The 25,084-nt window shown below is 42.3% G+C and overlaps 1 protein-coding gene across 1 annotated transcript in view; it reads left to right on the plus strand.

Annotated features, from left to right (window-relative positions):
* GALNTL6 (polypeptide N-acetylgalactosaminyltransferase like 6) overlaps positions 1-8,940 on the plus strand; it is a gene marked incomplete at its 5' end in the record, with an annotated part of 319,890 nt that extends 310,950 nt beyond the window's left edge. Inside the window, 2 exons of the mRNA XM_009644200.2 lie at positions 2,665-2,814; positions 8,773-8,940. Of these exons, the coding sequence (XP_009642495.1) occupies positions 2,665-2,814; positions 8,773-8,940 (318 nt within the window). The remainder of the gene's footprint in view (positions 1-2,664; positions 2,815-8,772) is intronic.
* Between the last annotated feature and the right edge of the window lie 16,144 nt (positions 8,941-25,084).

The following is a 25,084-nucleotide window of genomic DNA, read 5'->3' on the forward strand; positions in this document are numbered from 1 at the left end:
AATTGGCCCCTCAGCTCACCAGTCATGCACAGAATGAGAAATTTGGACAGCCACCCACTGGGAAAGATGAGGTAGGTCCTGCAAGAAGATCTCTCTCGTAGTACTGATGAGAGTGAGAATATCACAGAACCGCTGTTCCATGCCAGTTCCTCCAGGTATTTGTTATTCATCACTTTGAGCTCTAGGTTTATTACTTAGCTATAGAAAGGAAAAGGGTAAGAGAAAAGAAATGGCTTTTGTTGTTTTTAACTTACAGGAAGATCATCTCAGGCTTCTCTTTTTCTAAAGCAGCAGCACCTTAGATTTTTTTCTGTACCAAATCTTACTTCTGAGTTTGCATGTGAAATGATGTTATCTTTGTAGGTAGTCCATGATGCTGCTTCCAAGAAACATGAAGAAGAGTAGAAAAAGACTTAAACGTGTAAAAGGCGGGATTTGGTTTGAAAATGAAGTTAAAGCTGTCCACTGCATTTTACTGCAGATAAATGAAAAACGCACTCAAGGGGAAAGAAGAAATAAGCAGGACACAGGGGTAGATGGAGAAAGTGCTGTCTAGAAAACTATAATACAGAAGTAAATAGGGAGTGACAGCAGCTAACAGAGAGAACAAGGGCTTACAGTGAAATGCTGTTGTGGTTTAACCCCAGCCGGCAGCCAAGCCCCGCACAGCCGCTCACTCACTCCCCCCCTGGTGGGATGGGGGAGAGAATCGGAACAGTAAAAGTGAGAAAACTCATGGATTGAGGAAAAGACAGTTTAATAAGTAAAACAAAAGCCATGCATGCAAGCAAAGGAAAACAAGGAATTCATTCACTCCTTCCTATCAGCAGGCAGATGCTCATCCATCTCCAGGCAAGCAGGGCTCCATCATGCATAATGGTAACTTGGGAAGACAAACGCCATCACTCCAAACACCATCACTCCAAACCGCCCCCCCCCTTCCTTCTTTCCCCAGCTTTATATGCTGAGCATGATGTCATATGGTGTGGAATATCCCTTTGGTCAGCTGGGATCAACTGTCCCAGCTGTGTCCCCTCCCAGCTTTTTGTGCACCCCCACCCTGCTCGCTGGTGGGGTGGGGTGAGAAGCAGAAAAGCCCTTGACTCTGTGTAAGCGCTGCTCAGCACAATAACTAAACCATCCCAGTGTTATCAACACTGCTTTCAGCACAAATCCGAACATAGCCCCATGCTAGCTACATTGAAGAAAATTAACTCTACACCAGCCAAAACCAGCACAGATGCACACAAACAAAAAAAGGCAAATATTCAGATATATGCTTGTATTTTACGCTTGCAGGCCAAGGGAAACAGTAGCATCTCTCAAATGTGGCATTTGGAGGATAGTACAGCATTGAAGTTGAGTATTTTTAAAAGCTGTATCTTTTATGAAGACCATGGAAAGAAGATAGCTATTGTAATGAAAGGATTAAAATCTGGAAAATGCAACAGAAGTACTCAGGATCAGACCCATACAACACCAAACTTCAGTGTGGATTTGTAGATACTGGTTTTATCAGGGAATATACACGCTACTGGGAGCAGGGTGCTAGGACCGAAAGGACCCTGAGATGAGGTGGCTGCAGTGCTGGAGGCAGCCTGAGCACAGCCCGGGAGCCGCTGCTCTGGATAACGAGCCTGAGCACAGTTCCACACGAACCGTCACAGCTAAATAGCTTCCACTAGCAAAGTTTGCTTGTTTAAAGAGAGCTTCACTTTCTCAGTGTTATGTTTCTGTTTATACAATGGAAAATAAAAAGTCACGGAGAAAGCCAAAGAATAGCACTGACACCAAAAAAAAGAAAAGGGGGGGCGGGGGGAGGAAAAAAAAACCCCTCACAGCTCTCAGCAGAGCTTCCAGGGAGCAATTTACAACCGGCAACCTGTCTTCTGCAAGGATTGGTCCATGGGAAAGGAAAATGCACTCTGCATCTTTAAATTTGGTGCTGTCAGACCTGTCACCTTCATCTGATGATTGAAAGGCTGCAGAGGCACAGCATCATTTCAGACAGCTGGTGTCTGATTGAGAAGGATTCCTCTATTAACTGTGAGCCCCCACGATTCCTCCCAGGCAGCGACAAAAAGGGCTGTAACAAGCTGCCTGTAGCTCGCAGGTTTCGCAGGAGAAAGGTGAAGATCATTTAACGTGTGTTGTTCAGGGGGAGAAAGATAGTCAAGAGAGGATATGCTAACAGCGTCCCATGTGAAGAGAAGGAATCTGTTCATTAAACATGGGAAAGATGCTATGATGGGAAGATCTCTCTAGGTAGCTGCTTCAGACCCAAGCGAGAGCTGGAGGAACATCGCTAGCAGAGGCTTTCTGTGTCCTAGGTAGCTGTAGCCCTAGTGCTCACGAGTGCGGCTTTAACTGGGGTAACTAAAGGCTTTAATACAGCATATCCCCTCTCCTCTCCACATCGCCGCGTCGCCAGAGATTGTTTTCTCCCCAGCCTTAGGGATTGTGCCTTCCTGGGCTTGTATTCCACATCACCGCTGACGCACTTTGATTTAAGGCAGTCAGCATCGCCGAATCGTACGCGGGCAGGATCTCATTTAACCAGCAGCTGGGATGTGCGGGGTAGGGAAACACGCGTCAGGCTTTGTGTGTGATTTTAAACGTTTTTCGCTAGTAACGTAGCGTTGTATTGCCTGATTGTTTTTCTAGCTCTTCACCTTTGGTTGGAGGGAAGACATCCGCCCTGGGGAGCCGCTTCACACTAGGAAGTTCTGCTTCGACGCCATTTCGCACAGTAGCCCCGTCACGCTGTACGACTGCCACGGGATGAAGGGAAACCAGCACTGGAGCTATAGGAAGGTTGGAGTCACTCTGGGGCATCTCAGAGGTTCAGACTGCCTTGAGCCTATATTCAGTTTAGCACAAGCTTGTGTTTTCCCCTTAGAGAAGTTTTGTTTTAAAACCCACCCAGTTTTATTCTAATTTAATTTTGTGGTAATCTCTCTAGAGTATGTTCCTTTTAAGTGTTCAGCTATTTAGGTCAAATTTAAATGAAAATGGATCTGATCCAGCTCAGAGGGTGTCTGTGTTGGATCTGTTCCCTGAAAGGTGTTTTACCATTCTGGCGCTTCAAGATGCTTGTGTCATTTTAACAGAGGCACTGTTGGAAATATTTTCATCCAATGTGACAGCAGCAAGAAATGCTGCTCATGAAATAAGTATTATTATTTTACAACATTTTAAAGATTACAAGTGGCAGAAAAATCTCCCTCAAAAAAAAAAAAAAAAACCAACCCAACATTAAAAGGCCTGTTGTAAGCCCAAAGAAGGCAGGAGTTTATAAATTAAAGATAAGGAGCTTAGACACTGCTTTGATCTGCTAAGTTTCAGCCCACTTTTATAAATCACTGGAAACAGGAGGTCAAGCTAAAAACCATCAGAGCCCCATTTAGGGCAAAAAGTCCTGGCAATGCTACCGAGTTGTTGTTGTTAGGTTTTTTAAATGGTTAATCAGCAAGTTGCTTGGTTAAAGAGATCACTAATAAACTCTGCATTCCGTGTAGGATAAGGACATACATGTCTCTGAAGCGCTGGGGATTCCTCTCAGACATCCTTCACTTTGCTGTGACCGCTGCGCCTTGCCCACTACCTTGCTTAAGCTGAGGCCGAAGTGCCAGCAATTGGGCTTTGCCAGATAAACCTCAACAGTGCTTTCTAGTTTGAAATTATACATTGTAGAAAACTAATTCAGAACCGTTAAAAATAGTTTTGCCCCGAGCCTTTTTCTGAGTGCCTACTTATTAGCCTGTGCCTTTTTACCCTATTTATGTTGCAATTGGAGATCCACCACAAGATTTTCCAGAAGTGTCATCCCTTTGAAACTGAGGTATTGCCTGTCATAAAGTTGGAAAGTATGGGCCAGATATTCAGAGGACATAAATTGTCATGACTGTATTGCAGCATATCTGGCTTTATAATGCCATAATAATACTTTCTGGCTTCAGAACCCTTCCGATTTATCTTTTTGCCTACCCAAGCTGCAAGAAAGAAGCTTTCATACTTTTAGCACTTCATTGGTGCCTAATGTAGCCAGTTCATAAGACAAAATGCAGGTCTGGAGCTGCCCTCTCTAAGGCTCATTACCTTTGATGTGGACAGAATACAGCAGATAACTAAAAAAAAAGACATTTGAAAAAATACACAGTGTGATTTCTATTAAATCCTCTGCACAGCTCCATTTTTCATTTCCAGAAGGCTGACAGGGCTCATATAAAAATTCTCAATGCAAGGTAGGCATTTCTATCTCAGCAAGAAACACCACAAAATTCTGTTATGATGGAAGTACTGACACAGTCTTAACTGTAATACCAACCTGACAGCAAGCTGATTAGTTTGCATACACCTTCAAATTAAGAAACTACACTGGAATAATAGAATTATGTATATATGCTTTTCTTTAGGCTTAGTTTTAGTTTGGCTACACAGTAAGTAGTTTTTTATTGCTTCACATAGTCTGTTTCCTCAGATACAGGGCAGATTTACATTAGAGATTTTTGGTGGTACAGCTATACCTCCAAAATCCTGATGATATAATCCTTATCTTGTTTTGAAAGCATCTTGGCAATAGGATTTATACTGTTTCCCTCCCCCCCCAAAAAACTCTACAAGAAAAGGATTTTATATCAATTTTAACTGCATCTGTACTAGAGCCCTTTACCTGGAGCATGGTATGCAACTAAAATTGCATCCTAAATCAATAAGAGTAGTAGTCTCGTTAAGCAAGAAGGGCCTCCTTTTAAAAAACAGAGCGCAGGTCAGCAATTCTGTTCTGTTCTCTGCACCACTTACAGACTCTGTAGCTTCCTAACGGTCACGTATCCGTCCTGCCAATAATTCTTCCCATGTTTTAGGAAAAATGACCTTGCTTGTCCAGTATCTTAAAAGATACTTAATATGAAGTGTTCCTTACCATGCTATCATACTGTTCCCATAAAACTAGAAGATAAAAGGTTTTTATTCTTTCAAGGTTGAGTTTCTTCTCATGACCATTTGCATCCTTGAGCCACTGGTAAGAAGTTAGGGCTGTGAACTGATTACAAAGTTTGAAGCCAGGCACTGTTTCCAGATTCCATATTCTTATAGCATAGAAACCCTAACATTCTGTATTTGGATACTGGTAAATAAAACCAGCTTAAATATTTTAGTGGCAAGGAGAATACTTTAATATTTTACTTTGGGTAAGGAGTGCTCTTCTGAAAAAAATTCCAGCTTGCTCCCATTACCTGCACTTTGTTCCTCATTGCAGTGCAGTCCCAGAGTGTGCAAGCTGGGTTCTTCTCAGATGAATGAAACCAAAACTGCCACTAATAAACATGTGTCAAAAAGCTGCTAATCACATATATGGCTGCGTGTTAAACTACATCTGAGCAACTATTTGAAAGTCTAGTAAGTCTGTGATTAAGTGATCAGGGTTTTTTAGGACCAATCCAAAATATTGGTCTATAATAAAGCAGCCAAGTATACCTTTAAGAAATCCCTGTAAGCGCTGATGGAGTGAAATGAACCCAAGTAATACTGCAAACACCAGTGTGGGTTGGAAATAGAAGAAAATGAGTTTAATACTGGGGAAGAAAAATATTGACACCATAATGGGGCTCCCATCAATGATGGGAGCAATGTGAGAAATTAGATAGATTAAATAGCCTGAAATTGTCAGAGATTTGGGAGAATAGTGGCTTCCCAAGCTAAAGCCATTTCCTTGACTCTCTGTGAGATTCCTAAGCATGCCCGAGCCAAAGCTCAACAGTGCCTACAAATTTCCATTCCTCCCAGTGAAGGAATACACCTCTGGTTTTTGATGTGGCATCATTCTGGGTTGGCAGGTAATACATTGGTTCTGATAAAGTGTGATTAAATTTATGTGCTCCAGTCCCATTAGTGCTATTTGTAGAGCACAAGTATCCAAGAGGGGTCTGATTTAGTACATCTTTAAAAAGAAACAATTGTGCAAAATCAGTTTCATTATACTGTAATTCTACCCTGAGCCTAGTGATTATGATAGATACTAGACTGACAACGTCAAAAAACATGCCCAGAACAGCGTGGTTTGCTCATACTCTCCTGACAGCTTCAGGGACAAACTGTGAGAGTAAGTTCACTCTTCACACAGTAGGTACATAGATTATTTCCTCAGACAACCGAAGACATGTCATTGTGATAGTGGCTTTTTTTGGGGCTACCAACTAATTTCAGATAAACTACTGCAGCCACCAGCTGATAATGGCTTCCAGTTGCTATTGACCTTGGCCATAGTTATAGCAGTGACCTAGAAGAAATGAAAGGGTCTGTGTCTCATTACCAACCCCCTGAACTGTCAAGGCCCATTATCTTATGGAGAAGTTTCTCTTTCTGCAAATAATCTTCAGACTTGCCTTCATGCAGAAGAAAAAAAAAAAATCGTTCTGCTGTTTTCAGATGTTAGAAAAGTCTCCACAAGAGCTCTTGTGGCTTTTTAATATTGGTGTAAAGAGGAATTTATATATTTCTCTTGGAAAGTTCTTCTCAGGGATGCATGCAACTGTTACACCTTAAAGTCCTGAGCCTGTTTCCATTGAAATCCATAAGAGCAGCAGGCTTTGACCTTAGGTCAGCATAAGCTTGAGATGATAAATTAATAGGCCTTTATATATGGCTAAGTCAGCCAGAGGTTCTTCTAGAGTGGTAACTGTGTCCCTGTTCTTAAAAGATGCTCTTCTTTCCTAATAACCAGACTTTCTAAAAGAAAGCACCAACAATGCTTCAATCAAAAATTGCATCCCCTGGGTATTTCTGTGAGAAGACTGCCAGCTCTCTTCGGAAAGGCTGGAGTGTTTTTCATAGCACGCTTTTTGTACTGAAGCCGTTTTCTTTCTTCTTGTACCAGCCATCCTATTAAAGCTTCTGGTATTCCAGCTTTGGCTTCCGAACAGCTTGCCTGATCCTCATGCCCAGCTATGATGCAAGGAAAACCAGACACCACCTTCCTCCAAGGCCCCACAGCGCGTGGGGTGGCTGCGGCACAGTCACTGTCTCCTGGTTCTGGGCAGTGCCCCCTCCATCAGTCTCTCACAGAAGGACCATAGGAGCTGGCAAGGTGCAAACAGGTGCCTGCACCACCCTGTAGGGTGCTTGGGAGTTCTTGCAGGCCCACCTCCAAGTGAGGACATGACAGCCCTTTGTAGACAGCACAGTTAGCCCCTTCTTGCAAGATGGAGTATCCTACCTGGACAGAAAGGCCTCGACCCGGTTGGGTTAGTCCTGTCAGCTTTGACAGCATCCCTCTGAATTACAATCTTGCGTATGCATGTGTTTACCCACTGTCTTGGGGGAAGGGCAGATGCTGTGGGTGAAAACCGGTGTTTGTGAAAGGCAGGTGTAACACCATCACCCCCAGCCACAGCACAAGATGCTCTTGACTTTGCTCTTTGTTGAATATGTTAATATAAAAAAGGGTCACTGTACTTTACCAGTGTTTCACAACCCCCAAAATCAATCCATTTCATCTTTCCTAAATTAAAGCAAACAAAAAAAAACCCCAACCTTTCTTTTTCAAAAGTGTTTTTAAATAGCTACTATCTTAGATATGTTTATTGTGTTATATTAATTTTTTTCTTCATATTTCTTTTTTTTGAATATGGGGTGTTTTTAGTTAAAGAGAAGTATCTGTATGATTGTTGCTCAGCACCCAGAGCACTTCTGTGAGTTTTTAATCAATTGCAATTTGACAAGTAGCCTTTTTTTTTCCTCACAAACGAGGCAAGCAGGCACATCCTGGATTACTATTAAAATATTGGCAGGGCATGTTTGGCACAGAGGGGAAAAGCCTGGATGCATTTTACAGAGAGTAATCTGAAATTTATTTCAACAGATACAGTAAGTTCATAGCCCCTGGAAACTTGCAAACCCTCTAATCGCTCCCACATCTGTCTCTCTCAAACCCTAGCCTACGTAAACGAAGTATGTTGAAACTACCCAACCCACAGTTACTGGTTTCTCATCTGGGTAGTTTATGCCTCACTGAAGATTCACAGATTATTCACAATTTGCTCCAGCTTTGTGAAGTAAAAATGAATAAAACTAATCATCATAAATATCCTTTCTAAAGCAACTTAATCCATGCTTATCCTCCCAAAGTCTCCATAGGGAGCTAAAACACTGTTAGGATTTCCTTCTTGTTAGGAGAGAGAGAGCCTGTTTCAGTGGCTGGTCTTATTGAGGCCATAGGCAAAGTCTGCGTTTCATGGGGTGAGAACTGAGATCGTCAGTCCGCAGTCTGTCTGTCCATCACACCACTTCAGTTCATAACTGCTTTTTAACATCTTCCTCAAGCTTAAGAGTATCCATTTTCCAGACAGATTGTTACAGATCCTCCTGCCCAGAAGCACAGTAGAAACTGTCAAAAACAAATCGAAAGACAAAAAAAAAAAACACTCTCTGGGTTCAGACATTTAAATAGGATCCAGGGAAGCACGCGGTAAGCAAAGATTATTAAAATACATTCTATTTCTTTCACTATATTATGTGGTTGTTCATTAAAGAAGATGTCTCCTCCCTCTTTCTTGAATCCCCAATTTTGTGAAGGATAATAACCCAAGGGAAAAAGCACTCCATTCTCTGCAGCTTCCTAGTAATAGCTGTGGTTATTACACAAGGTTAGCGCACAGAGACCACAAAATCATTTTCAGACAGGGCTATGTTAATCCATGTTCTGTAAAATGAGAGCACTTCCCAATGACTTGGCATTTGCTACTTAATTCTATTTTTTTCTTATTCCTGTAGGACAAAACTTTGTTCCATCCGGTAAGCAGCAGCTGCATAGATTGCAACCCAGCCGAGAAGAAGATTTTCATGAACAGATGTGATCCTTTATCTGAAACTCAACAGTGGATTTTTGAACATATTAATATGACTGTTTTAGAAAAATTTAACAGCAAGGCCAGTTCTTAGAAAGAAAAAAAAAATGAACACAACCAATTAGGTACAGACTGCAGACTACATTTTCGCCAGCATCTGGGTCGAAGGAGTCAGGAATTAAATTTCCTAGATCCAGGAAATCTGTTCTGAGGAGTAAGAAAATGCCACAGCAAGAGCCAGCAGGCTGTCCTTGTGGATGTACAGTATCTGAAGAACTTGGCCAAGAGCCTCACCGGATGCTGCTGAGAACTTCAGGCTGAAAATTCCCTTGCTGGTTGAGGGAAAAAAAATGTTTCAAAACTGTTTAAAAGTACTCCAAGTTAATAAAGTAAAACAAAACTCTAGAGTTTCTCAGGTCAAATCCTGCTGTAGTGAGTAGCTCAGAACAGATGATATAATTTGGGATGGGTATATGGTGTGCATGGCGGCTACAGGAACCTGAAGAAATCCCAGGTTTTAGAACTAAACATGCTGGTAGAAGAATAATGATGTCCCAGCACTCCCTAGACAAGATATATGCTCTGTTGACATTCTCTTAATAAAAGGTTGGGTTAAGCAGGTTTAACCCTCAGACTGCTGCAATTAATTTTAAATACCTCCCTTTTACATTCCATTCATTACCAAAATAGGAATGGTAGAAATCTTAGGGTCTAGAATTACACTGTAGTGAAGCATGAAATAAACTGTAAGGTTTTGCCCTCACATTTCCCCCCTTCAGGAAAAAAAGTAAAGCAATCAAACTTCTATACATTATATATTTAGCAATTATGATTCAAATCCCATTGTCACGCAAGGTGAGATTTTTTTTGCAGTGCCAAATATAACAGCAGCAGCTGCAGCATAATGGAAGGCTTGTGGACTAGCTATCTTTTCTAAAGGTAGAATCCTTACCAAAGTATAAATTAAATTGAAAACAGGCTGGAGGGGAAAAAAAAACATCAAGAGAGTAGGAAATAATTGCATACTGCATGTTGAACTAGGTTAGTCAAATTAACATTGGTACACTGCCATCGCCTAAAAGCGCGTTGACTCCCTGCAGTGCAGCTTAAAAGATCTTACAGAGATCTTGCAGTGCTCTTGATGGGTAGGAGTGGAGAGAAAAATTGATGTGAAACTAGTTGGGTGGTTTCAGAGTTCTTGAAATCCGGGATGGAAGTCACATGAACTTTCCAGAGTTAGCAAGCGAATGATATTGTAGGTCTCACGCCGGAGGAAACACGAAGGGCGAGCAAGTTAAATGTTACAATATTTTGATACTTTAGCCACAGGCACAATTCAGGGTAAGACAAGACTGCTATCACCCTGATGATCGTAATGGCCTGTGGTGTCCCTCAGACCCATCAAGCCGTTGGCATGAGAAGCCTCTCAAACTTGTTTGGGGGCCTGTGGTTCTGCTCAGCAGAAATCAGTTAATACTGACGTGTGGCACATAGGTTTGGGATTTTTCAAGGTAAGAGCAAATATAAATTTATATCAAGTAAGAATATGGCCTGCTTTTACTTGAAAGATGAATTTACAGATGAAAGCACCGTAAATGCAGATAGATCGCGTCCTCTAAGAGGTGGCTGTAACAGTGCTTTCAGGTTCCAAAAATATCGTATGTAATTAAGTTGCTTATTCTGATTGCTGGAGAGGTGGCTGACTAACCAAAATACTGATGTGCAATCTACCCTGTTTTGAGGGAGCAGAGTGACTGTGTTTTGTTTATTGCTCCTTAAGCTGTGTTTATGCACAAAGAGCATTGATTGCATCCAGAGGATGGGTCTAGTACCAGTAACTATGTGCTACTTTACGGCAGCACCTTGTAGTGGTAAATTAAGGCCCAAAATTGTAGGTCATGGGAGCTTTTTAGGAGGGGAATGAGATCCTGTAGCATTCAGGATGCATGCACTTGGAAAATTGTGAAATGCATCCATACATTGAGCAATTGCTGCAAGTTAGTGAAGAGATCTTTCAAATAATCTGAAAGGAATGTGTCTATAGAGCTAGGCTTCTCATTTTATGATTTTAAAATAAGTGAGCTTGTTTAGATATTGTTTAAGTAAGTTGAAGATATGGTGCACTCAGGAACAGAAGCAGTAAGGCTACTGTGTGAGGATACATCAGATTTGTTTAGCTATCAGTACGCAGAACCAGACTGGGCACTGCAGACTGTCAGCCTTCCCAGGTGCAGTGCTCGCAGCATCATTTATTTCCAGCCTGAACATGAGGAGAGAGGGTTTAGGAAAAGAAGAAAATGGCTGCCTGAAATGTAAATGCAGCCCTCAAGCTGCTGATTGTAACTGGCCTCAAACTGTCAAAGTCCTGGAAGCAACACGGTATGCCCAAAATAGAGAGGCAAAGGAGAATTGCTAAAGCAGCGAAGCATTTTATATTATGCACAGATTGGTAGGGTTATGTCATTCAGTCTCTGACTGCATCTCAGTGGTCTGATTTTGAAATGTCTGATGGGAACTAAGCTGCTGTTGGGGAAAAGAACTTGTATGCCTTCTGCATCCTTCGTTGCGCAGTATTGCACAGCATCTTGCACTGCCAAAGGAAACCGTCCCCCTACTCGTAGCTGGGCACTAATTGTAAGCTTTAGTGGTCCTTGTCAGAAAACAGTCCACATAACTAACATTCAGATGTTCTGGGGAAAAAAATATGATGTGGAAATGTTTTCAGGTTTTATAGGCAAAATATAAGAAAAATACATTGGAGACTGTTGTGGGTCAACAGTGAGCAACTGGTGATCAATCTGGAAATATAAAGGTTAAACAAAGGTCCATATCTTGAGGAAAGTTTAATAAGAACTTGCCACAGTGCAGCATAGAAACGCGTGTGCGCACACACACGTGTATGTGTATGTGTATATATATATACACACATATGGATATGTGACCAGTGGAACGAGGTAGATGGAGGAGAGAGATTTGTTTTCACTTCGTGGGCTGAGCTTTCAAATATTTACTGTAACCAGGACCGTGCAGAAGAAAAATGATGGGACACATTAGACTAGTGGTGAAGACAGTTATCTCACTGTATCAGCTTACGCACATTTCTCTTTTTTAAAAACTGAGACAAAAAAAGCTGGCATGCAGCTTCGCCACAGACAACTGTAATCCTCCTACTATGTGTATAAGGTGGCCCTGGGGACAGAGTGCTTCAGAGTTGCGCTCCTGTAAGGTTTGGGATGACGGATTCGCAAAACGGTTATGACTTGCTAAGCACAGGACTCCTACAACAGAAAGTTTTATTAATAATAAATGATCATCCCTACCTCTAAATTAAATTGTGTCTTGGGTGTTCTCCAAAGCTTTCTGCTGATACCAGTATTTCATGACTAATTTAACATTCAGAATTTCTTTAAGTCTCCCTACAACCATATCTTTTCTATCCAACAAAGATCTCAAAACCTTGATAGGATGGACATATGTATCCTCCTCTCATATTTCACCAGGAGCATTTAGCTTTAATATGCATTTCTTCAAAAGGCTAGGAAGTGTCTTCACAAATTTTTTTTTTTTAATACCAGATAGTTCTGAATATATTTTGAATCTAGGGCACAGGTAGCATTAACTGCTGTGGGCTTGTCATTTCAGTGGAGCTGTACTAATCTGCCCCAACTGATGGCTTGCTTCAGGTTTTTTCAATTAATTATTTTATGGCTGAGAGGGCTTTAATCAACAAGCCTGGAAAGAAGATCTTTGTATCTTAAGAGTAAACCCTAAACTTTTAACATTTTAGGTTATCTGACTCTTTTTTGTGGCCATCAAACTACTACTACTACAGGAGACAGCAACTGGAAAACTGGAATAAGCACCAAGTGCAACTGAAACTCTAAAATCACGTGTGTTTCCCTCTGTATATTGCAAAATCTAAACTAAACAGAAGCCTTGGGGGAGAGGGCTTAAAGGAGAGAGGAGGAGCTGGGAAAGAAAGCATTTCACGTGTCAGAGAGCAGCCTTGTGGCAGAGGCAAGACACAAATTTGCTTTTTGTTGGGCACGGTCTTATTTCAGAAAAATGAGATTGCTTGAGAATAAATGTTTCTGCAGTATTATGAATATTTGAATGATATAATGCACACTTCCTGGGTGTTACCAGTGTACGAGTAAATGGTCTGTAGCTGCTGAACTAGGTCTTCCTCGGGATAAAGATAGACTAAGCTTGAAAGGAAGCTGACAAGCCCTTAACAACCTTTGATTACTGGCAATTTACCAGGCATCAATGTCTCTGTGCTCTCGGTGGAATTGGATGCCACAGAAGATCATAGAAGAAACCTGTATAAATAGCTTAACCAAATGGATTTGAAGGGTTGCACCTCTGCAAGAGTGGATGTCAACTTTGTTTAAAAAAAAAAAAAGTCATCATAATCAGAATTCATTTGCACTTTTACTGATAACTTCTGCAAGGGACTGAGTGAGTGGGATCCTTTTAACCTACCCAGACTGACTGGGGATGGAGCATTTTAGGAGGGCAGCACTGGGAGGCTTTCAGTGTGGCTGCCGCCAGGGGTGTATCTATTTTCTGCTTAAAGAGCATCAATCTTTAATGCTGTTACCCCAGCATTTTTCAAGAGAATACAAGCTGTACATTAAAAAAAGATTATGATAATGGATTTATTTTTGTTTTTTAATCCAACTAGGTTGTTAGGGAAACCATTTCAAAGTCCTTGAAATCAAAAAAGCTGATCAGAAGTAGCTTTTTTATAGCTGGTATTATTGTTATAAAGTTCATTAATTCATTTGTTTAACCACCTTCCAAATCTGTCCACCTACCCTCGTAGAAAGAGCACAAGGGTCCAAGAGTGCTTTTACATAACATTTTGAGGATCTTGTCCTGTCCGAAAGAAAGTTTCGAAAGACCTTTAGAAAATTAGCAAGTGTAAGTCAAAAGGTAACAAAAAAAACCCAAGGAAAAATTTCTGCCTATTATGTCTGCTGTACCAAGAGATTTTGCTAAACTTCTTGTTCTAAAACAGTATCCATTGATTGGAAAATTTTAAATGAATAGGTAATACAGTTTAGTAAATCTTTAGGGTATAGTGCTTTCTATTTAAGATTTTTACTCTTAAAAAAAAAATCTCATTTTATTGAATCTCTATAGTTAGTTGCTAAAGGGGTTTTTTTAACCATGTGTAATACATAAATCTGTCCTGAAGTCTCCTGTAATCTCATATTTTGTAGAATCATTGAGTGGTTTGGGTTGGAAGGGACCTTTAGAGGTCATCTAGTCCACCCCCCTGCAGTGAGCAGGGACATCTTCAACCAGATCAGGTTGCTCAGAGCCCCCTCCAGCCTGACCTTGAATGTTTCCAGGGATGGGACATCTACCACCTCTCTGGGCAACCTCTTCCAGTGTTTCACCACCCTCATGGTAAAAAAATGTCTGTCTTATATCTAATCTGAATCTACCCTCTCTTGGTTTAAAACTATTACCCCTTGTCCTCTTGCAACAGGAACTGCTGAAAAGTTTGTCCCATCTTTCTTATAGGCTCCCTTGAAGTACTGAAAGGCCGCAATCAGGTCTCCCCACAGCCTTCTCTTCTCCAGGCTGAACAAGCCCAACTCCCTCAGCCTGTCCTCATAGGAGAGGTGCTCCAGCCCTCAGATCATTTTTGTAGCCCTCCTCTGGACCCGCTCCAACAGTTCCATGTCCTTCTTGTGCTGAGGGCTCCAGAGCTGGACGCAGTACTCCAGGTGGGGTCTCACCAGAGCAGAGCAGAGGGTCACCCTCAACCTCCCTCAACCTGCTGGCCACGCTTCTTTTGATGCAGCCCAGGATACGGGTGGCCTTCTGGGCTGCCAGTGCACGTTGTCAACTCATGTCCAGCTTTTCATCCACCAGTACCCCCAAGTCCTTCTCTGTAGGGCCGCTCTCAGTCCCTTCATCCCCCAGCCTGTACTGATACCAGGGGTTGCCCTGACCCAGGTGCAGGACCCTGCACTTGGCCTTGTTGAACCTCATGAGATTCACATAGGCCCACTCCTCAAGCTTGTCCAGGTCCCTCTGGGTGGCATCCCGTCCCTCAGGCGTGTCAACCACACCACTCAGCTTGGTGTCTTCTGCAAACGTGCTGAGGGTGCACTCGATCCCAGTGTCTGTGTCATTGATGAAGATATTAAACAGTACTGGTCCCCCCATTAAACAGTATGGACCCCTGAGGGACACCGCTTGTCACCGATCTCCATCTGGACATTGAGCCATTGACTACTACTCTCTGGATGCAACCATCCAAGCAATTCCTCATCCACCAAACAATCCACCCATCAAATCCATAGCTCTCTAATTTAGAGAGAAGGCTGTTGTGGGGGACTGTGGCAAAGGCCTTATAGACGTCCAGATAGGTGAGATCCGTAGCTCTTCCCTTGTCCGCTGATGCAGTCACTCTATCATAGAAGGCCACTTAGGTTGGTCAGGCAGGACTTGCCCTTGGTGAAGCCATGTTGGCTGTCTCAAATCACCTCCGTGTCCTCAATGCGTTATATTTCCTTGTTATAATTCTGGATGCACTGAAATAATGAAAATCTAAACAGAAGGGAAAAAAACCTCCAAAAACTAATAAACCTCTGTAAAACCAACCAATGAGAAAGTTTAGCTAGAGATGATCAGAAAAATGCATCACATTTCCAAAGCTTCAGCAGCATTCAGAAAATACATTTGCTCTGTGCAGTAGCTTTCCGTTCTTTCAGTGTATCATTAATATCAGTGGTACTACTCCTGAGGAAGGACTTCTAAAAATGATGTGCTATCATTTGGCACAGTAGATGGACAGCATGGTGCCAGAGAAAAAACAATCACTTTCTAGGAACAGTTCCTGGAAAAAATTGCATTCAAACATTGCAGTTTGGTATGCCTTAGGAGTCTTAGTTGTTTATAAGGTTCCTATTACCGTAGTATTTTTGTCTTTTTTACAGGATCTGGTAGTGCGGTAGATGCTTCAATGGCCTGTATGAAAACAGTGCAGGCGACAGGGGAACAAAGAGGACATGGGTTAAAACAATAAGAATTTGTGGTTACTTAAAGGTGTCGTGTCCACAGCACTGTCAAGGAGGTTAACTATACACAGAGAGAAGTTTGTTTCTTTTGTGTGGCTGCTGTGGTAGATGTCCAGCTTCACAGAATGTATGAATGAGAAGTAGCCTTGCAAAGCAGGCCAGCAGGAAAGCTCGTACTCGGCAGAAAATGTAGAAAAAAGTCACAGTGATCCATTTTAGAGAAGCATCGAGAATAGGGCATGGAGACATTTCATAGAGAGTGTAAGGGATGTGAGGGGAGCTGCAATGAGGCAAGTCTAGTAAGTGGTACTGTCTAAAAGACATTAAGACGTAGGAAAGGAAAACTTGGTCCTCGTTAACCTTAGCCCTCATTAACCTTGGCAGTATCTCTAATGCTTTGTCAAAGTATTAGTTGATTTAATTAAGTTAATCCTTCACCTCTCCCAGTAAATGACTCAAGCTGGAAGGAATCACAGCCCAAGAAATTTTCTGTTGATCAGCTTGGAGCATCTTATTGGCACAAAAGACCACTAGGTGCAGTTTAGCCAAAAACCCCAACTGGCACCAGAATGAAAACAATATTATCAGCCTGAAAGATCTGTAGGCCTCTGACATCCCTCTGTGAAAAAGGGTTTCTCTTGCCTAAAGGAGTGATTGATGGTAATGATCCTAGATTAAGAAGATCAGGAATCATGAGCTTGTGCAGAGGTGAAAGGCCAAATGGTGAGATTAGGAGTTGGCAGTTTAATTGAGAAAGGAAGGAGGAAATAGGTGGTAAAAGGGAAGAAGCAGGAATCGGGTTTATTTCTGGGTATGAAGGAAGCATGACCTACAAAGGTCAGCCACTGATAATTTTGGATACCTCTTCATACCAGAGTTTGCATGTTTATTTCCATCACAAATATTCAGGAATTGAGAGGCAATCAGTTCTGCCCCCTGCTGCAAAGGATTTAAATTTAGAATAAAGAGAGCTGTGTAATCTGAAATGTACTGATGGTGAAATACATGGGCACAACTAGAGCCAAGTTTTGCAGGACACCAAGCCAGTGATGAGTTTTCCACCAAAGGCATTCATGTGTGTTCCTGAGGATACTTTGTGGATAGTGTGTAAAAGCAGAATATTTTGATCACTGTTTTACCTCAGATTAATATCTCTCTGCATCTCAGGCTTTTTTTGAAAGGAAAGTGTTTAGCTAAATTTTCCAGGAAATGTCAACGCGGATCAGTACAAAGTAGCTCTGCCTACTCCCTTGGTGGATCAAGACAACACGTGTTTCTCTTCAGGCATCACATACAGCTCTTAAAAAAAGAACAGTGTGGCTCTGCCTTCGTGACTCCTTGCAGCGTTCACCTCTCTTTATCCATTTCAGTTATTTTCTTTATTCTTTTATTCTTTTTGGTGTTTCTTCCCTTCTGGTGGCTCCCCATCCACAGGGTTCTGCCAGAACGCTGGTCCTCTTTCTTCTCTCCTTTCTGGTTTGTGTAGAGAGGTGTTTCTACTGTTGCAGATCCCTTCCTCAAGATAAGAGCGACTAAAGCTGCTTTGATCTTCACTTGGCAGAGCCACAAGCCCTTCTGCCTCCATACTTCACTTGCTGCAGCTTGTGCTAGCTGGAGGAGTGGGGAGGAGAAAGGCACCTGAGAAGAAGGGAGAAGTTCTGTCCTTACGGGTCAGTCTCACCACAGATTTTGTCCATGGAGGAGTTATAGCTCATAGCACAGACAGACAGACGACTTTGAGGGAGAAAATTCCATTGGTGATCTGTTTTCTCACCCATCTTCAAAATTCAGTGCTATCCAGGGAGGGGAATATGTAAGAACAGAAGCATCTTATTCAGCAGATACACTTCTTATGAATGTTAAGCAGCAGCTGAACTTAACCTTGGCAAGCAGGTTTTAACTCTGATCAGCCTTACTGAGCTAGTGTAGATACAAGAAACTGAGTTAGAATTATATTTACATGTAGTTTGTAGAAGCCACTAAGCGGTTATAACAGCTTCAACTGAAGGCATTATTCCAAATCTGAAGTGGATACATAATCTCTGATGAATGCATGGTACAGGTTAATCTCTGCTCAAGCTGCAGGGAGTCAGAGAGGCTTTTTTTACAAAACCCCAAAAAGAGAGAGATTGTCCGATGTGCAGCAGCTTTTGCTTTCAGCTGTACAGGGCTCCAGTCTGTTCCCCAATACGTCAGCAAAGTCAATATCTATAAAAAGATGTCCCCGTGATGCTCATGATCAAAACTGTGTTTGCAGCAATGGCAGTAAAACATCACTTTTTCTTTCCTATTAGCAGAGAACCCTTTCGTTTGTTTCCTATTTGTTTTTATATACCTCCAGAGCCTTATCTGTAACCAGAACACAGGGACAGAAGTTGTACCCTGTCCCTTCACTAAATGAGCTTCTAGGCAATCAGAGTACCAGTGCAAAGGCTGTACAAATGCAGAGTTAAAAGGATTGTCAGCCAAGGAAGAGGGCTTTCATAGAGTTATCCTCCAAATTGCAGCTACTGCTCTACAATGAAACATGTCGTGGTAATCTACACCTGGAAGGATAAGGGCTCTGCTGCCAGTTTTCCATACAAGTCTGCACCGTGGCTATATAAACCTGACCTTTGGGGTTGGGAGTCTTTCTCCATGGTTGCTGTTCCTGCAAGGGGCACAGTCCTTCTGACTTTGGCCTGACCTGCAGTTTCCCACCTCAAATTCTGCTGTCTACAATGAAACATGTCGTGGTAATCTACACCTGGAAGGATAAGGGCTCTGCTGCCAGTTTTCCATACAAGTCTGCACCGTGGCTATATAAACCTGACCTTTGGGGTTGGGAGTCTTTCTCCATGGTTGCTGTTCCTGCAAGGGGCACAGTCCTTCTGACTTTGGCCTGACCTGCAGTTTCCCACCTCAAATTCTGCTGGCCGAAGTAGCTCGGTATTGACCAGCTCTTCAGACGATCTGGTCCATCGCACATCTCTTAACACTTTGCAGCAGTCCGGCCTACATAAACACATGGTTTACCAAGCATTAGGTGGCAAAACAGAAATTTGTGGTCCCTTCTGAGCCTCTGAGATGCTTCTATTTATCAACTAGCCTTTCTGATGATCGGAGTGTTTTCCAGGCATCTCTGTGAATAAACACCCTTTCCTGCAGGTATCCTGCAAAATATCCATTTCTCTCACTTTTCTGAGAGTCTGGAATTACAGCCTTCACTTGCTGTTAAACAACATTCAGGACAAAACCTTCCCTGGCAATTCAGCTATTATAAACTATTTTTAAAGGGCCAAGAAGAGCAGTAGACAACTTTGTGTGATCCCTACCCAACGTGCTAGTAGGCAAGCCAGTGATGAGCTGGGCTGACAGGCAGCTAGTAAAGCTCAACCAACAAGTAAGATGGAGTTGTCTAATTTTCTGAGAATCAAGGTGAAATTCTTTGGTAGTTGTAATTTAGGAAATATAGCTCTCTGGAAAAAAATGGGTAAAATATTTTCAGGTGTATGCATTTGTAGTATTATACAATAGACTACAATTACTAATATATGCATTATAATAAGTAAAAGGAAAACATATACTTCTGCGCTGACTAGTCTGAGATAGTTGGCTTAGATGTTATTAAACAACAGCTGTAGAAGCTTTGACCAACTTACTGATGCATTAAAATAATGTTTTCAAGACATGCTTAAAGGATTTATAGAGAGCACATGCCTGTAAATTACTAGACTGTAATTAAGAAGCTGAATTATGGAATAAAAATTGTGCACCTGTCCTATTTTATATTTGGATGTATTACGTGACAGAATACAAAGTAAAAGATTGCTGAAGTACAGTTTAAAGAAAAATCACCATGATCTGAATTAATAAATACCTCTCAGAAGCTACAGCATTAATGTTTCAATTTGTTGTACATCTACTGCTGCTAAAATAGCCTGCTACGCTGAGTGGGTGAAGGACCGGGCAAGTCCAACCAGCTGCAGGTCTGCCCAGGGCCTTTCCCACAGCCCCCGGCCACGCCGGCTGTGTAATGTCAACAGAAAGAAGAAACAAAGTCATCTTCTCCAACGAAGAGAACTGTTAGCTCTGGCACTGTCAGAACTCGTATCTCAAATGGCCACTCAAATACGAGGCAAATACAGGAGTGAGTACAAAGCATAATAGTCCTCCAGTGACAAGTAAGGAAGCATAGGAAAAGTCAGTGAGGACTTGATTCTAGTGAGAAGTCATGCAAGTAGAGATTTATTTGTCCCCCTTCCACACACACACACACACACACACACACACACACACACACACACACACACACACCCCCCACACTAGGAACTCCCAGCACCACTGGTTCTTCTTCTATCTACAACTGATATGATATAAAATACATCCTCTTCCTAAACAGGATTAGCTTGCTGAAAGTGGGTACCCACGCTGCAGAATTTTAGCAGTCATATAGGGGAACAGCAAGAGTCAATCAATCATTTTTAAAGACTAGGGAAGGGTTAGGTTTGCTTATTACCTATTATTTTATTTATCTTTGAAGGAATGTTTTTTCTTTTTTTATTTGCATCTCTTTACTGTAAGCCCTATAGCTGAATTTTACGCATACCCATACACTTCAGTTCTTCAGTGCCGTACTCTACCGTAAAACTTTCTAATCTGAATTGGTTGGTTAAATTAATCCCTGACATCCACTGCATATGACAGTTGTGGTAGGATTTAACTGGATAAAATGTGATTCTTATTTATTCAGGCAGCTTTCTCAGGGAACAGTTAAAGTGAACATTGCTTCTGAAGACCTCTGAATGTCAAAAGTAGCAAAAATAAGAAAACTATAAGCATGCACTGAGAATACGTGACTTCCTTGTCTCGAGAGCTTAAAAGGGTGCTGTAGTCAAATGCAAGCTGAAGGCATCCCCAACAGCAAAAAAAGAAAAACTGTTATTTTCCACCTAAACTTTGCACCTAAGCTGTTTGGGACTAATTCCTTACAGGCAGTTGCACTGAGCAAACCTTGGTAAATATTGTTCCAGAATGAGGATAAACTGAAATGATGATTACAAAACAAAATACAAGGTGGGTGGGGGGGTGTTTGATGAATAACAAAAACTCCTATTGAATCCCTAACAAGGCTGGAGTCATTAATGTTACAGGCACTACCCTTGGCAAGGGAACTAGGAACAAAGAAAAACTATTATTAAAAGAACAATAAAGTGCTTTACATACATCAAAAAAAATTAGGCAATAGTTTTCATGTAGCCTAAAGTTAAACATAGTAAAACAACAGAGCATTCTCCCATTTGCATCACTTAAAGTTCACAGCCTGGGGAAAGCACCATGAATAAAGAAACCAGAGAGCCTGATGTGAATTGGGTATCAGTTATCTAATTATCTTTGATAACATCAGGTGCAAACCTGCAAGGAAAAAGCTTTAAAGAGCTTCTGCAGGTAAGGGCATGTCAGGAGAGCAGCAAGACTGAAGTGGGGAGAAAAGAAAGGAGAAGGGACTGCATCTTGTCTGAAACAAGTGGCTTGGCCCCGATCGCAGGGACAAGTGATGGATGGGAGTTGCACAGCAGCTACTGGTGCACATTCATCGACTTAGAACACAGCGTTTCAGTATGGGAAGAGGGACAAGGAGGCTGAGTGGGTTTCTGCTTTGAGTCTTTTACTTCAAGGCTGAGATGTTGCCACACGTGTTCCTGCTGGTCTGGAAGCAGAGGAGCATTCAAGCCTGGCTCCTACTACTCGCCTCCAGCCCTCCTCCTCTGCGATGCCCATGCACGGGGAAGGGCGAGGGCAGTTTGTGATCCTCCTGCCTGGGCAGCTCCAGCAGAGGAGGTCAACAGCAGCTACGTGATCCCAGCCTTCAGATGCAGCTCTGTGTTAGCAGCAGGTGTTTGGAAGTGCTTGCAGAGCGCAGCTGCCCACGGCCTGAGTTTCCATCACAAAAAGCCTGTGGCACCACCAGCACACGCAGTAGCTGCCCGTTAGCTCAGTGGTAGCACTTATACACCTGCTCCTCTGATGGGCAATTCTCTGCGCCCGTGGGAGCCGTGTTGCCCGTCTGCACAACTGGTAATGCTACAAGCTCTGGTCAGCAGCCTGCCCCAGCCGGGGGGGAAGGAGACGTGTCTGTGCGCTCCTGGTTGGCAGCAGGGTCCGCTCCTCGGTTTCGGAGGGGGATTGTAGTGACCTCTTCAGCTGGAGGCTGTGGAGAGAGGAAGCAGAAGAGGGTGTCTGGTGGGGTGTTCGGATTACTTGAGTTAAACTCTTTATTTTTAAAATTTTTTTTTTCTAAGTGATTAAGTGACCTTCGCCACTGTCTTAGTTAAATGTGTCTCCTGAATTAGAACTAATAAGCTTCTAATTTAAGGAAATGCCAGGGTAAACTTTCACTCTGGCAGGGGGAAGTAAGACTGACAGGTAGAAGAAAGTAGCTCCCAACAGGCAGGCAGACAGACAAGGAGTGGCTGAGAAAGTGCAGCAGGGAGACCAACCCCAGCAGTGGGACCTGCGAGCTAGTAACAGCCCTTTGCCAAAGAGGTTGGCTCGGTAGCTCCTGCCTGAACTAGACTAGAAGATGGACACCGTATCCAGATTACTTGGTTATTCTCATCTCCTCGGTGCTTCCTAGAGCCCAGATTGAGAGTGGGAAGCCAGTCATCAGTGGGCATCCCCCTGAAGTGCCTCCTTAGGCCACCCCACACGCTTCAGGTGGACCCAGGAGGGTCCATGCTGGCACCAGCAGCACCACCAGCACAGGGGGCTTTAGTCAGTGGGGAGCTGCTGTCACCCCCCAATCCCATACCTCCCAGCTCTTCACCAGTCCTGCACAGCAACAGACCATGCCAAAGGGTATATAAAGCTGAGATTCACTCAAGTGTTTTTTAGCTGTTTTGCTTCAGGGGCTCCTGTTTGTACCTCCTGATTAGTGACCAGTTGTGGCTCTACCATTTTCATGCCAAGAAACCTGCATTTTCAGCCTTCTGAGAAGCTATTACCCTGACTCTCCAAGCACTGGGACACACAGCTGAAAGGAGACCATAACAACCCAAAATCAGGTCAGTGACTAAACTGTTTGATGTTGGCAAGTCAAGTGTCAGTACCATGAGGGAGCTTATGAAGTCATCTGTGGCTGTTGCTAAGACCTGAGAGCGAGAACTGTCCATTTAACTGTTTCTGAAACAGCAGCTGGGATGGGGAGAAAAACGTGGGGACATAGGGATGGGTGGGAAGACAAAATTGTGATGTGATCCACTGAGAATGCAGATAGGTTTTATTACTGAAAGGTTACGAATGTGGTACCAACAAGGAACACTAGCCAAATGGCACACAGATCTCGAATAACTGTGGTCATAGGACCATAAAAATCCATAGCAAGCTACATTTATTGGTTTTAGTTTATTTCTTTTAAACTGCATGCTACAAAACTAAGATTCCCACCCCACCTGGCTGTCAGCATGCCCAGTGCTATTTGTGTCACTGCGGTGCTCGTTGCTGCTTCTGTTAAGATAAGGAGAAGATGGTTTGGGTTTGGTTTTTGTTTTTTGTTTTTTTTTTTTGCAGTAATAGGCAACACCAGCAGTCTCTTAGGCTGACAGGCAACATAGCATGGCCTAGGCAAGCTACAAGGTGGAAAAAAGGGAGCTCTGTATGTATTACCTGGCAGCGTATCTAGTGAAATGCAATGCTGTGTGGCAGGCTAGCAAATGCTTCTCGCATAACTTTGTGTGTGTGTGTGTAATTAAAAGAGACTTTAGTACTTTGTTAAAAGCTTTGAGTAAAATGTCCTGCCTCTTCCCTCTTTCTGACATACTTTGCATTTCTTAATGCAAAAGCTAGTAGAAGAACACGTGTTGGTTTAGGAGCTACCATCTTCCAGTAAATGAAAAGCAAAAACCAGAAATTTCATGTCCTTTGTGCTAGCTCCTTTTGGTATAGGGGATGTGGCTGAATTTTGTTCCATGCAAAGTCTTTCTCTCTCATCAGTCTTTCATCTGACCCATTGCTGAGATAATCTTCAGCTAGTTTACTCTTAAAAGTCTGAAGCTGTGGTGATTCTCAGGACAGACTTGTTAATGCATATGTGAAGAAATTAAGGACAGCCTAGCCATGAATGAGGTCTATAATATTTTCAGTTCCCCTCAGAGCTTCCATCAAAGCAAACCTAGAGTGAAATATTTCCTTTTTAAAGCACGTGTTTGAAGCAAGGTGAACTAAATATTTTTCTAGTATTTGTCTGCCACAATATTATTGCCTTGGTGTTTGAGCACAGTGGTTGGCATATGTAAATGTTGCAGCTCATTTTTTAAAAAAGCGTAAGTGTTATATCAGTAATAAAGAAAACAATTTGCATTTCAGATGAAGAGACAATATATCACAAAACATATACTTTACCCAGAAGAGCAGCAATTTACAGACAACAACAGTTCAAAACTTTTTTTGTCAATACGTGTATACATTTAAAGCTTACAGCTTTGTTTTTAACTAAGGCTTTCATTTGTGTGCTAGGTAATTTTCTTTAAGTACAAGGATTAAATTTTGGCCAGTTCTTATCTTTCAGTTTATATTCTTGCAAAAGCAGTAATGATTTAGATCTGAAGTTTTATAGCATGTGGCATACAAGCATGTTTAGCTTCTTGTGGAATCTTTTAGGTTTTTTTTTTTTTTAATAGATCATAGTCTTTATTCACTTTTCTGGAGAGGGCTAACATAAGCTCCTAAGTGTTCTGCTTTTAAGTAAGGTAGAAAACCTAACCTCTTTGGCTTTGTTAGTTTAGTGGTCGTAGACCCTTCACCAAACAGGAACATATTCACTGAGAATGGATCTTAGTCCTTCTCTTTCTCTCTGGCTCTAAAAAAAAAATAGTCTCATTGGCCAGCTGGAGGAAAAAACCTCCCCATGCCGTCTATTTTTCCAAAGAGCACGTAGAGGTAATGACAAGTGAGGGGAGGAAGTGGCAGGGTGTAAGAAAGGATGGGAAGAGCCCAGTTAATGCATAGCCCTCGGATAGACTCTCCCGGTCCCTTGGTCTCGCTGTGTCGCATGGGCAGAGTGAACTGGCACCAGGGAGCCTTGTCCTGCTGTTGTTAGAGTGCATCTGGTCCCCAAACTGTATTGCAGGCCTCTCTTTAAGCTTTATTGATTGTAATGGCAACAGCAGTGTCTGAGGACCAAATATGAGCATACGTGCATGGAGACATTCCCGTAAGCGA

This window comes from Egretta garzetta, unplaced genomic scaffold, assembly GCF_000687185.1.
Source record: "Egretta garzetta isolate BGI_Z169 unplaced genomic scaffold, ASM68718v1 scaffold708, whole genome shotgun sequence".
NCBI classification, from domain to species: Eukaryota; Metazoa; Chordata; class Aves; order Pelecaniformes; family Ardeidae; genus Egretta; species Egretta garzetta.